Below are 13280 nucleotides of genomic sequence, written 5' to 3'. Positions count from 1 at the left end.
TCTTGACCTTCCTTGTATCCATCACGAAAATACAATTAAACTCACATTTCTCTCTTTTGGTATATAGTTTGTGCTCTCGAAGCACCTGCCATAACATTTGTGAGGCCAAAGGACATTACGTTGTATTCAAAATGGCCATATCACGTTCTAAATGTCGTTTTCAATTCCTCACCGAGTTTGATGTATACTGATTATAACATAATCAAAGGTAACATGTAGCTATTATGTATCATTCCTTTTTACGAATAAAATTGCGGCGCCTACTAGTGACTTAGACGATTGAATGAAACCCTTCTTAAGATTATCTTCAATAAAAGTTCTCAAAGCCTCTAACTCTAGTTCAAGTAGCCCATAAATGGAACCGAAGTGTGGACATGTGCGTTCTTGCAGGTTGATTGAACAATCATTAGGTCTATGTTCAAGCAAAAGATCCACATTTTTCTTCTCAAGCACATTAGGAAAGATCTCATAGTTCATAGGTAGGGAGTCAAGATTGGGCAGCCAAGTTGGAATAAGTCCCCTCCCTTGAGACGAAAGAGTTAGTGGCCGAGTCACAATTAGTTCTCATTGAAATTAGGTAGTGAGGAATTGAGTTGGAATCGGTCCTCATTGGAGCAAGGAACATGTTAGGAGACTTCGCTAAAATAGGAGAATCCATAACTGAGACACCATTTGTCCATGCTAGAGGAAGGGTCATAGTGATTGAGTTGAGGCTTTCTTTACTTGGAGTCGAAGTGAAAGAGACTTTGTGGATGTGTCTTTGGGCTAAAGGTGATGGAGGTCTAGACCAATCCACCACCACATTGTGAATGTCAAACCATGAAAGTGCGAGTACGATCGGATGTCGGGGTGAGGCAATGAGGTAAACGATAAGTTCCTCTTGGCGGGCCTTATTTGAAAGACTAAAGGGGTAGTCGCTTCCGTAACTACACCAATGAAAACATTTGCCCATTGATGGTTTCGACCGAAATATTTTCAATATTCGAACAATCAAGATTAAATGTTCTCAAGTAAAGGTGGTGTCATTTAAACAAGTTGCTCATCCAAAATTTGGTAAAGCTAGTGAATTTATCGAGGTAGATTCAAAACAAATAGTTGCCTTGAATGAAAAACCTTCAAGGCATGAAGAAGAATGGTAGGAGCATAGTAACGGGGGATATAACCAAGAGTCATTTGGTTACACGGCTCATACTATAATAGTACATTGTCATATTCTTGTTGGTAAGAGCTTTGAATTTGTGTTTGCTTGGTAGATTTCTCATGTGGGACCCATCTTTGGGCCCTTGCTTAGGTTGTCTTCCTAGCATAACTATCGCTCCTCATTTATTTACTTATGACAGATTAGCCTTCATTAATACCTAAAGTTGTGTCTATAACGACGACGTTTCCCTAGCCAATGCTTCAATTAATTAGGATTACGACAACTCACATACAAGAGAGAGAGAGAGAGAGAGAGAGAGAGAGCTTTTGTCTTCAAGGAGCAAGAAGTCTAGAAGATCAAGAAGAAATACTAAAACATTTGACCATATATACATTTACCTAAACTAATTAAAACATCCACCTACCTTATTTCTAACAACATAACTAATTACTTTATTGCCCTTATTTGCGATTTGATCAAGCCAAACATGTTACAGAACTATAGAGTATAGATAGTTGCAAGCAGATATGGAGCACAATTTCAAGGTATAGAAAACAAATTACCAAACCAAACTGTTTAGGAACTCTCGAGCCACTTAAATCAAACATTCTAAGGAAAAGATAAACCAGATCGTAAAGAGAAAGTTGTGGCAAACCAAATCATCTAATCAAAATTTTAAACCTAACCATTTAAGTCGAATCAATTAAAAAATTAAATAAACAAAAGTACATTAAATTAAAATAAACATTTAAGTTAACTTAATTAATTTCAATAAATAAGAAAACATTAAACAATAAACCATGACATTAATTAAGCATAGTTAAATTATTAAATCAATAAAAAAAACATTGATTAAACCATTAAATAAATAAACAATTCAGAAAATAAATAAAAGTTAAAAGTTAATAAAAAACCAACAAACCATTGGCCCGCAACATTTAGACATATAAACCAATAAATCCAAGTTATAGAAGCAAACCACACCGTTGAAATATATGGGGACCAACAAACCATTAAACCATGGCTTAATGGTTCAGCTAGATTTGAGCAAAAACTGGGCCCATAACTAGTTACAAGGTAATTTATGAACTTGCACATTTTCACAACATTAACTTCTTATTATTTGTTGTTAATACAACTTATTAATATTTGGTAATTGGTTCTTTTGTGGATACCAATCGTCTCATTTATTTCATGTACACAAACGCAAGATAATTCTTCATTCTGTATTTGGAAATTTCCAGAAATTTGAAAAAGATTCATGTAATATCAATCTTACACGTCCACACAACTAGACAAATTGCATTGTGCAAACTGATTAGTGTATCACAAACTCTGTTAAAAACACTCTTTGTTTCTCTTCTCTTTTGCATGTTTGAGTGCTTCACATTAATTTTCTTCATGGGCAAAGGCAAAAGATGTTATACCCCAAAGTAATTGTAAAAAGATACCTGGCATGCATCCTATTCAGAGAAAAATGAGCATTTATTCCCCTTCAACAGGGTGAATGCAAACAAGATAATAATCCATTACTTGATGAGAATCCAAATAACATACAAATTACTCTTTATCCTTTGTTAAAAACAAATTAGAACATAAGAAATATCCGATATAAAAAGAACTTTCAACATACAAATTGGTAACACACAATTATTCCCAAGTATCAACTGTAGTCAAGCTCTAACCTTAATTTATTGAGTACTTGGGCAAGGTTGGCAGGTAATCAAGCATGACAGAAAGCAGTTAGAATCTCATAGCAAGCCATAATTCGCCTATCAGCAGATTTAGTCCCCCCATGGAATCCTTATGTGATCCATTAAGAACTGCCCTTACTTCCAAATGTAGCTTGGTTGACAGATGGATGGATTTATTTAGTGTTCTAATGACACATTTATTTCAAACTTTGCACATAGGACAACCCTGTCTCAAAACAGTCTCTTATTAAACAAATTCAAAGTCCAAGGAAATGAGACTAAGCGGACATTCCAGTTAGACCCCCAAATACATAAGAAAACAAATACACTGTGTGGGGAAACTCTCATTCTACACCCATCAGATGATAGATGTGAGAATGTAGTTAATACTCAACATTGGCAAATACTAACAACCATTTTTTCTTCGTACTGACATGTAATAGAAACATTTCCATGAATTACTATAATGACACCATAAGATTATTTTGAAATTTAAAAGGTCGAGACTAAAACTAGAAAAAACAGGAAATCCAAATTCTCTCAGATTGACACAAATCTTATGCAAGCCAATGCATCATAAGGAAACGAATACAGTGTGTGCAGGTGGGGAACTCCAATTCTAAAAACCATCAATTGATAGAAGTGAGCACATAGTTTACACTCAACATTTGTGAATACTCACCAACCATTTTTTTCCTTCGTAAGGACGTGCACAAAAAACATTTCCATGAATTACTATTATGAAACCATAGGATTAGTTTGAATTCACTTTAAAAGGTCAAGACAAAAAATAGACAAAACAGGAAATCCAAATTCTCTCAGATTGACACAAATCTTAGGCCGGCATCCCTAACATGTTTGATTCAACATGACCACACCAATTTCTGCAAAAAACAAACATGCATCAGACACATAATCCCCAGTATAAACACAAACATGAGTGCTTCACTGTCACAACCAATAAAAAATGAAGAATTCTTACAAATCTTGTTAAAAGCGACAATGTCACAGCTCTGAATGAACTCGTTTCGAGGCTCCTCAAGCAGATAGTCCTCAATGAGGTTGTCCACAGAAACTAGATCATCTTCAATTGTCATCATTATCACTAGCTTCTTGATTCCATATCCAACAGGAGCGAGCTTTGCTGCACAAAGAACAGGAACCGCATCAACAAACAATACAGAAATAAAAAACTAACTAAACTAGAAAAATTTTAGATAACAAAGATAAAAGCATGATTTAATAAGTTACATGCACAGAACTACTTACATGCACCCCAAAAAAGACCAGGCATCTCAACACTGCGAACTGCCTCTTCAAGCTTTACCATGTCAGTTTCATCGTCCCACGGCTTAACATCCAAAAGAACAGAAGACTTTCCACCTAATGAAGAACATAACTTCACATTTATGATTGTTACAAGCAAATAAGCTCGAAGTATAAGTGGTTATGAGAAAATAAGCTCAAGAAATGAGTTCTTGTCTTTAAAACTACGCACTTTCTTTCTTCTTCCCAGATGCAGCTTTCTTAGCCTCTCGTTCAGCAGAGGCTTTCTTTTCCTCTTCAGTTTCCTCACCAAAGAGATCCAAGTCATCATCATCATCATCCACAGCCTGGAGTTGAATTGAAATTCAAGATCACATGTGCCTTAGCAATCTACCATCATTTAAATATCCACAAGCATTTAAAATATTGCTTTCAATATTTAAATATCTTTCAATGCTTTAGTATACTTGACCTCAAATTCAATAACAAATCTGCTTTCCAGCAGGAAAGATACTAGATTCACTAATGCATACCTCTGCTGGAGCAGCGGCCTCAGTTCCATTAGAGGATTCCTTGGGTTGAACTACATGAGATCCAGCAATCTTCACACCAACTGATTTACCAGGAAAACTGGAAGAGAAAAAATAGTCATGTTGAAGAAAGAAGCGTTAATATTCGTTTTGCATACTAGGTACAAATTCTTTCAATATCCAGACTCTGCCATAAAAGAATAATAACTTTACACAGTAAATATTTGTAGCTAATCATCACTATTCTCATAAGAGTATAAATGTAACATATTAGAATCTTGTGCATAGGCAGACTGCATATGCGAAGAGATTCCGAACAGTCTGTAACTTACTATTTCTGAAGGGACGCTGAGATCTGATTGTACCATCGTGATACATTTGCAAGGTCAGCACTCGGAGCTTGTGGAAAAGCACAGAATGCCTCAACATCATCCTTTGAAGGTTGATCACTGAAAAACAGAAACGAAATTAAAAAGTAATAAAATGAACATGGTAATACAACATGAAATTAGACGATAAAAAACCACACCAAGTAATAGTGCTAAGACAGCCATATAGATTATTAGCTCAGCACCAATATATGGCATGATCCAAACTTGCACAGATAGCCAGGTTCCCACTATGGACAGAAATAGCATTACATGTTTAGACATGGAATACTGGATTTCAGGTATTCTACTTTCCGAAGGGTGAAAGAAATAATCAGCAGAGAAATAACACAGAGAATAGTATCCATGTATACGCATGTACAAGAGGAGCGAATGGTTCAACAATACTAGCAAGCATACATTTTCAAAGAGAGAACCCCTAAAACACTCAGAAAACGCACAAAACGCGTCTTTTTTCTACAAGATACGAAGAACGTTCATTTAAACAGATGAAAAAAGCGTATACACTTCAGAAAGGAGACGATGAAAAACAGAGAAAACGACGGGCATGGAGAAGATGACATGTTTCACTTCATAAAAATGGATGTTTAATTGAAAAGACTAATCCATCTAAACAATAATAGAAAAACGAAATCCTACAAGCTAGATCGAGAGTACAGCAAGAATTACATATCCAGGAAGAACACCTGAAATTCGCAGAAAATACACGCACACGCACATTGAATATTCAGAACAAAAGCTGCATTTTGCTTCAGAGAAGAAAACAATACAAGAAGAACACCTCAAACGCGCAGATAATACACGTACAAACTTAATAACATTCAGAACGAAAGCTCCATTTTTCTCCAGACGAAGAAAACAATACACCAAGCGCAGAAAAGAAACGCAGGCGTAAAAGATATGATAAAGAATGACCTTCAATGGATGGATAAAGAAGCTCAAGGAGAAGGCGTAGAAACACAAAAAAACCACAGGAAACAAACAAACAAACAACAGAAAACAGGAAGGGAGAAAGGCAAGAAGAGCGACGAACCCGGAGATGTAGGTCTTAGAGAGGAGGAACTGATCGAAGTCCTTGAGACCGGAGAGGGTGCTGAGATCTGGGAGCTCAATGGCGGCCATGGGAGCTGTCCGATCTCAGATTTCGGACTTCTTTCTTCTTTCTTTCTCTGTGTCTGACTGTCTGTCTGTCTGTCTGTTTGCTACTGCCGCTGCACAGTCGCAGAAGAAGAAGAAGAAGATGAAGAAGAAGAAGAAGAAGAGAGGAGAAGCAAGGGTTTCTCTCTATCTCTCTCTTCTCTCTCTCTAGTAGTAGTAGAAGAAGAAGAAAATATAATTCGTAGAATACCCCTGATCAGGCTTGGTAATTCCCGAAATGCCCCTGCCCCTCTTTCTTTGGTTTTTTACTCATAAATTAGCTTTGCCCTAGTGATAATAAGTTCATAGGCTACTTACTTACTACTAGCCTCGTTTAGGTCTTGGGTTCGAACCCCGATTCTTTCTTTCTTCTTCTCTATTACCCCCCCCATACAAATTTCCTCTTAATTTATTGGATGCCATTTGCGGAATGTCGGGTAGTAGTCGCGGATGAAGATTGATGAAACACTAATTTCGATACTCTTTTTTGTACAGTGGGTTGTGTTACGATTGCCACCTTCGGGACTCTCCACACCCGAGCACTCAAACGATTAGGCAACAATGATCGTGGCTACCACCTAAGTTGCTCGCAACCACTTGCCCCCACTAATCATGAGAGAAAGAAAGAAAGATAGATATATTAACGTCTTCTATGACCAAAATTGGCCCATGAGACAATTGGTTTGTAACAAAAATGGGGTATTTACCCATTCATCGAAGAGAGAGAGAGAGAGAGAGATTATTGCCCCTTCGAGGACATTTGATAGATGTGGAATTATACATAGAAGATTACCCTGGCCACTAATGCAAGGATGACAAGCACAAATCAAGAAGAGATAGATAGACAAATGTTGGTTTAACTTGCAATGGAGACAACTTGCAATCTATGAGATAGGGCCTAGTCCAAGGGGTGTGTGTGTGTGTGTGTGTGTGTGTGTGTGTGTGTGAGAGAGAGAGAGAGACATGTGTCTTAGGGAAGGCCCATGCTTGGATGAATACAATATGTGTTGTGTAGGTTTGTGCACAATTGGTTGTAGGTTAGATGCATCATGGATGATAGTTGGAATCGGCAACTCCACATGCCCTTGCCAAAACGTGTAGAAAATGTATAAGTAGCTCATCTAACATTATTGACATAGTGAATTGACCATGGGACTGCTAGTATTTAATGAAAACACAGGTGCATTTTCGAGAATAAAGGCAAAAAAATTCAACTGTACGAGTAAATTGTATTTACTCTTAGAAAACAAAACACTTCTAGAATTGTGTTGATGTCAACCTTATCATTTATCCAATTTGATAATGCTAAGAATATTCGAAAAATATTCAAGACAAGATGCCTTTATGCGCATTTATCTAAGAATGCAAGATCTTCTAGGAAAATATGTAGGTCGAGTTTCAATATAACAAAGAATCGTCTTAGGAACAAGAAGAGTATTTGTTTCAATCAAATCATGCGGTGGTATGAGCAAATATTTGGGCACTTTAGCTATGAATACACACAAATCATATCATTTGAATTATTGGATGCTTTTGCAAACGCTATGAATTATAAGAGTTCATTGACGTGTGTAACAAGTCTTATGGATAGATCTATTAGACATTTGATAAATTCTCATTGGTTATTTACTCTCTCGATTGAGAACTTCGCAATATATATTCTAGACATGAGGTCATTCTTTGTTTTTCTAAAATAATTAGAAATAGTTTTTTGTGACTTGTGTGTTACTCTTTATCACCAAGTTTTCATCTTAGTGTTCATGAATTTTACTACTCAATGTTGCGATTTGAGGGTGCAAATTGAGATTGAGGGACACAAAATATGGGTCAAGGAAAGCAAGCTTGAATGATGTTGAAGGTGGAGAACGGTGGTAGAGGGTAATACTCAAACTCGTGAATTGTTTGGTTGAAACATGTACAATCAAAACGTGTCTATATTTATGCCCTAACACCCTTTCCTACATCAAAGATAATGACTTATCTCTTTTGGTGGTCTCCACGTTTTTGTGTCTTATCAATGTTAATGAAGGGGGCTTATAGTTTGGTGGATTTCTCATAGCCAAGAAACTCAATACCAATTACATATTCTTTTGTACAACAAACACCATCCGTAGGAGAGAGAGATTTTCATCACGTCTATTTTGGACAACAAACTTTGAAGATGTTGCTTGTGTGTCAAGGGCTAAAGATTCAAAAGACAATAAATCAAACAATAAATCATGCTAAGTTAAAGGTAAAGTAAAACAACAAATAAACACGTGCACTGTGGGATGGAGAAGGAAGGCCATAAATATGAATGATTAGGGTTTCACATGGACGTATGAAGCAAGTCACAAATACCATGTAGTAAGGTGCAAACAATGCTATTCATACCAAGGAAACAAAATTCACATAAAAAAGGATCAAACATGTGAAAAGGCATGTTCCTTGCTGAAGGAATTGTAAATTAACCCTTGTGTCGGAACATGTTTTGAGAATGACCCAAGGCTACTAAAGAGAAGTTTGATGTGACAAATACATTGTCGATGCAAATGAGGCAGTTTGTTTACAAGAAGGTTAGGAAATACAAGAAGATTGTATGTGGGCATTTTGGAAGATCAAAGTTACATGGCATTGTGGACAATTTTATGCGTCAATTTAGATGAAAGTTTTCCCAAGGCTAGAAGAAATACTGACGCGATATGGATGAAATAATAGGGCCACTTGAGAGGATTTCCTAGGGGTAGTAGGAATACTCTTAGCACATAATAGGATAACATACACACCAAACAATCAAGCAAATTGATTCCATTGGCAAACTTAACAATTCCACATTTTTTTGCGAAACCTCAAATTAATTCTATCGACAACTTAACATTACATTTTGTTTTGTGAATCCTTTGACTCACATGCATAGCCCTAATTGTGGGAAGCATATTGTAAACTTGGCAAACAACATTTTCTGTGCTCAAATTATATAGATGAATTGAGAAGTTCCCACATAAAAGGTTTACATTCTCATCTAATTTCAAAGTGTCTGCTCGAACCGCATGTGAAGCTTTAAAACTAGCAAAATGTGGTGGTTGTTTGGTGTCTCAAGCCCAACAATGGCCATATATTTGATTGCTATCAAAGATCATGATCAAGCTTTAACACATTTAAGTTGTCTCCTATCGCAAGCCTAACAATGGCTGTTAAAAGAATTTTGAATGCTATCAAAGCACACCATGATAATTGCGTTGCTTCCGATCACTAGAAAGGTTTCCAACTCTTGTAAAGCAAGCTTTCTTTTCCTTTTATAACAATTACGTCGACACTATGAGCCCTACTAACACAGATGGGATGGTTCGACTCGATTGGATGAGACACACATCATGCAAATAACATCAGTCATTGGGGCCATGAATGACCATGACCCATCATCATCACCCATTAGGACCATCACTATCACCATGACCATCGCCCATCATCCATCATCCATCATCATGACCATCACCATGATGCAAATATCATCAGTCATTGGGGGCATGAATGACCATGACCATGACCATGATGTTATCGGAATCACCATCACCATCACCATGTATCCGAGAAAGAGAGCTTGGGAAGCAAGCATGCAAAGATCACATCCTCCTACCCCACCACATCATCAGCTCGATGACTTTATCATGACAATTGCATGCATTATCATCATAGCCTGTCGACATAGCATCATGATCACAGCCATATTATCATCGAGGTTACATCATGATTGTAGCCATTGTGCATTCTGCCTTCAACGAATTACAGAGACAAGATTTGTGCATCATCATCATCATGACTATATAACTGCTTTCTGGTATTAGATTGTTCCAGGCATGATTGTTGCACATCACATAATAATCCATTATCCATGATCACAGTTAGAACCTGATATATGCTTCCATTTCATCCGCACCCATGTCTACATTGATTGATCCGAGCATATCCGAACCCAAATCCTTAGCACTGAGCAACAGTTCCCAACATACCTCTTCTGAATCCGTTTCTTCACGAATGATGCATTCTCCTCCACCTAGAAGCTTCAACATGTCATCAGTTTCTGCTCGAATGACACATTCTTCTCCACCTAGAAGCTTCAACATCTCATCGGCATCGAAATACTCCCAATCATGAATCTTGCGACCTAAAAGCTCCCCATTTATGAATCGCTCGCTAGAATTATATTCGTCATCAATAGAACATTCCCACGGATTAGGAGAAGAATCTCGGGCTGTCGAGCTTGGATTGAATGTTTCATGATCATTGTCCTTCACATAGATCTGATACAGTTTCTCTGTCTCATCAATACACTCCTCCATATTCTGTATTTCATCATCATTATACTTCATATTGATCGCGCATGGCTTCTCTATATCGTCGGAGTTATACTCATCAATCTTCTCTACCTTCTCAACTGTCACCATCATATCCATATACTGATCAATCTTTCCAACCATATCTGCATGCTGATCAGTCTTCTCCTCCTTTATTAACGGATTAACTGGCGGAATACCAATGATCAATCTTGATGTGTTGTCCATTACTGTTTCTCCATTGCAGTTAGGGATGACGAAGCTTCCATTGTTGTTCATACCGAACCTGTTTGATGAATCCGTTACCGTTTCTCCATCATGGTTAGGGACGACGAAGCTTCCATTACTGTTCATGCAGACCATGTTGTTCGATGAATCCATTACATCTTTTTCATTACTTTCAGGGGTGAGGAAGCTTCCATCACTGCTCATACAGCCTTTTTTGTCTGAAATATCCATGGTTTCTCCATTATTCGATTGAGCAGGATTATGGAAATCAGAGATGATGAAGCTCCCATTACCGTTGATACAGACCTCGTTTGAAGTGTCCATCTTTCCTCTTTTGCTTCTAGAATGATCAACGAGATCAGGGATGACAAAGATCCTATTACTGTTCAACTGCGCCTCCTCGTTCTTTGTCTTCTTCACGTCTGAGATATCCATGGTCTTTGCAGTACTGCCAGAAATAGCAGACAGATGAGGGAGCGTGAAGCTTCCATTACTAGGGTTAGGGATAGAGCTGATTTGGGGAAGGTTAAGACGCGCACAGGAGCCATAGAGGATTCTTGCAGCTTGGTCGTAAGAGAGGGCCGCTTCTTCAGCGGTGGAGAACGTCCCAAGCCATAGCCGATCACCTCTGTTAGGTTCTCTGATCTCTGCTACCCATTTACCCCAGGTTCTCTGACGAACCCCTCGATAGCTACATCGTGGATTCTCAGGGCCTCCTTTCCCTTTCATGCACCCTTTCTTGGAGCCTTTGGCAGGGGGTTTCCTCACCTTGTTCATAGCCATGGGAGGAGGAGGAGACGAAGAAGAAGAAGAAGAAGAAGGGCCGTTGCCTTGGTCTGATCGGAGGAGCTTCTTGTTGCGATCCTCCCACCAGCAGAGGATCTCGGCGACAGAGGAGCAGCCGTGGGGCCTGGGCTTCGAGGTTCTTCTGGTTCTGCGGGGCGCCATAGCTAGATATGGAAGAAGAAAGAAGAAAGAAGAAGAAGGAAGAAGAAAGAAGAAGAAAGAAGAAAGAAGAAGAAGAAGAAGAAGAAAGAAGGACTCAGAGATACTTCAGAAGAAGAAGATATTTATTCATTCATAAAAGTATCTTTTTGTTGAAGGCCTCATGAAGCTTCCTGGGAAACCCACATTATACATATGTCCCTCCTGGAGCCTCCTCTTTTGGGAGGAGAACCCATTGGGGGCCAGCCCCATTAGGGGTGGCCATCAAGGAGATGTGTTGAAGCCCAGTGGGCCCATCTGGAGAGCCCATAAGTGGGGCCCCAATTCATCAGGAAGCCCATTAGGGATGGCTACAAGGAGATGTGTTGGAGCCCAGTAGACCCATTCATCAAGGAGGAGCCCATTAGGGATGGCCACAAGGAGATGTGTTGGAGCCCAGTAGGCCCATTCATCAAGGAGGAGCCCATTAGGGATGGCCACAAGGAGATGTGTTGGAGCCCAGTAGGCCCATTCATCAGGGAGGAGCCCATTACGGTGGCCACAAGGAGATGTGTTGGACCACAATGGGCCCATTCATGGAGGGGGGGGGGGGGCTATTAGGGGTGGCCATCAAGGAGATGTGTTGAAGCCCCGTGGGCCCATTTGGAGAGCCCATAAGTGGGGCCCCAATTAATCAGGAAGCCCATTAGGGGCGGCCATCAAGGAGATGTGTTGAAGCCCAATGGGCCCATTTGGAGAGCCCATAAGTGGGGGCCCAATTCATTAGGGATGGCCACAAGGAGATGTGTTGGATCCGAGTGGGCCCATTCATCAAGGAACCCATTAGTGTTGGCCACATGGAGATGTGTCGGAGCCCTATGGGCCCATTCATCAAGGAACCCATTAGTGTTGGCCACAGGGAGATGTGTTGGATCCGAGTGGGCCCATTATACATCAAGGAGCCCAATGGTCCCATTTGGAAGCCCCATAAGTGGTTGGGCATAGGTATATGCCCCTTCTTTTGGGAACCCAATAGTGGGCCCATTTCGGGTGACCCATTAGTGGTGGGCCAGAACATGCAAGTGTGCTTCCTAGGAAACTTCATAGCTTGCCCCCCAACCACAACCCTTGGCTTTGCTTGCACTCCACTCCATGTCTCTCCTCTTGTCACCCCACCCCCCAACTACTCTAATCTTTTGTCTGTGTTCATCTTCAGTGTTTGAGAGCATCCTCAAAAACCTACGCAAATTGCTTGCTTATTCAACCGCACTCGTTTGTCATCGAGCCAAAAGCTACAACTCGTTTCCTCTTTGGATGTCCCCCAATTTAGAATAGGACTCTTACGTGTCTTTTTCCCCCATTTCAAATGGGAAAAGGCCGCATCACATCATTTTGGATATATGCATTAGAACACATGACATGACGATGGCACTCATGGTATGCACTCCAAATATAAAGCAATCTACATTTGAACACACAATATGAGAGATGGCACCCATTCAGTATATGTGTTTGATATGCACTCTAAATATAGTGATCTGCATTGGAACACATGACATGAAGATTATATCCATGATAACCAACTATACAAAAATAATCCCTACACAAAATATTATTCGCATGCCCTTCCAACTCGAGTACTACCAAAACACCACTAC

General features: G+C 39.3%; 2 protein-coding genes and 1 non-coding gene across 3 annotated transcripts; 1 reads left to right on the top strand and 2 right to left on the bottom strand.

Annotated features, from left to right (window-relative positions):
• Window positions 1-3544: 3544 nt before the first annotated feature.
• On the bottom strand, window positions 3545-6230 carry LOC147857406 (elongation factor 1-beta 2-like). Its single transcript, XM_087328902.1, has 7 exons — window positions 6054-6230; window positions 4964-5080; window positions 4635-4731; window positions 4334-4448; window positions 4105-4218; window positions 3818-3979; window positions 3545-3719 (listed from the first exon to the last, which is right to left on the bottom strand). Coding segments are annotated over exons 1-7 (696 nt in total). The 5' UTR covers window positions 6143-6230; the 3' UTR covers window positions 3545-3717.
• A 671-nt stretch (window positions 6231-6901) lies between these two features.
• On the top strand, window positions 6902-7005 carry LOC147857405 (U6 spliceosomal RNA). Its single transcript, XR_015530657.1, has one exon. It is a non-coding gene; the product is annotated as a U6 spliceosomal RNA (small nuclear RNA).
• A 2950-nt stretch (window positions 7006-9955) lies between these two features.
• Window positions 9956-11746, bottom strand: LOC147857404 (uncharacterized). The gene is made up of 2 exons (XM_087328806.1): window positions 10245-11746; window positions 9956-10190 (listed from the first exon to the last, which is right to left on the bottom strand). The coding sequence occupies exons 1-2, from the start codon at window positions 11644-11646 to the stop codon at window positions 10039-10041; spliced, it is 1554 nt and encodes a 517-aa protein (XP_087184932.1). The 5' UTR covers window positions 11647-11746; the 3' UTR covers window positions 9956-10038.
• Window positions 11747-13280: the final 1534 nt, after the last annotated feature.

This window comes from Azolla caroliniana, unplaced genomic scaffold (genome assembly GCF_043228905.1).
Source record: "Azolla caroliniana isolate FFs.n. ecotype wild unplaced genomic scaffold, voAzoCaro1.0.p SCAF_12, whole genome shotgun sequence".
NCBI classification, from domain to species: Eukaryota; Viridiplantae; Streptophyta; class Polypodiopsida; order Salviniales; family Salviniaceae; genus Azolla; species Azolla caroliniana.
This window is presented reverse-complemented; position numbering and strand designations above follow the sequence as displayed.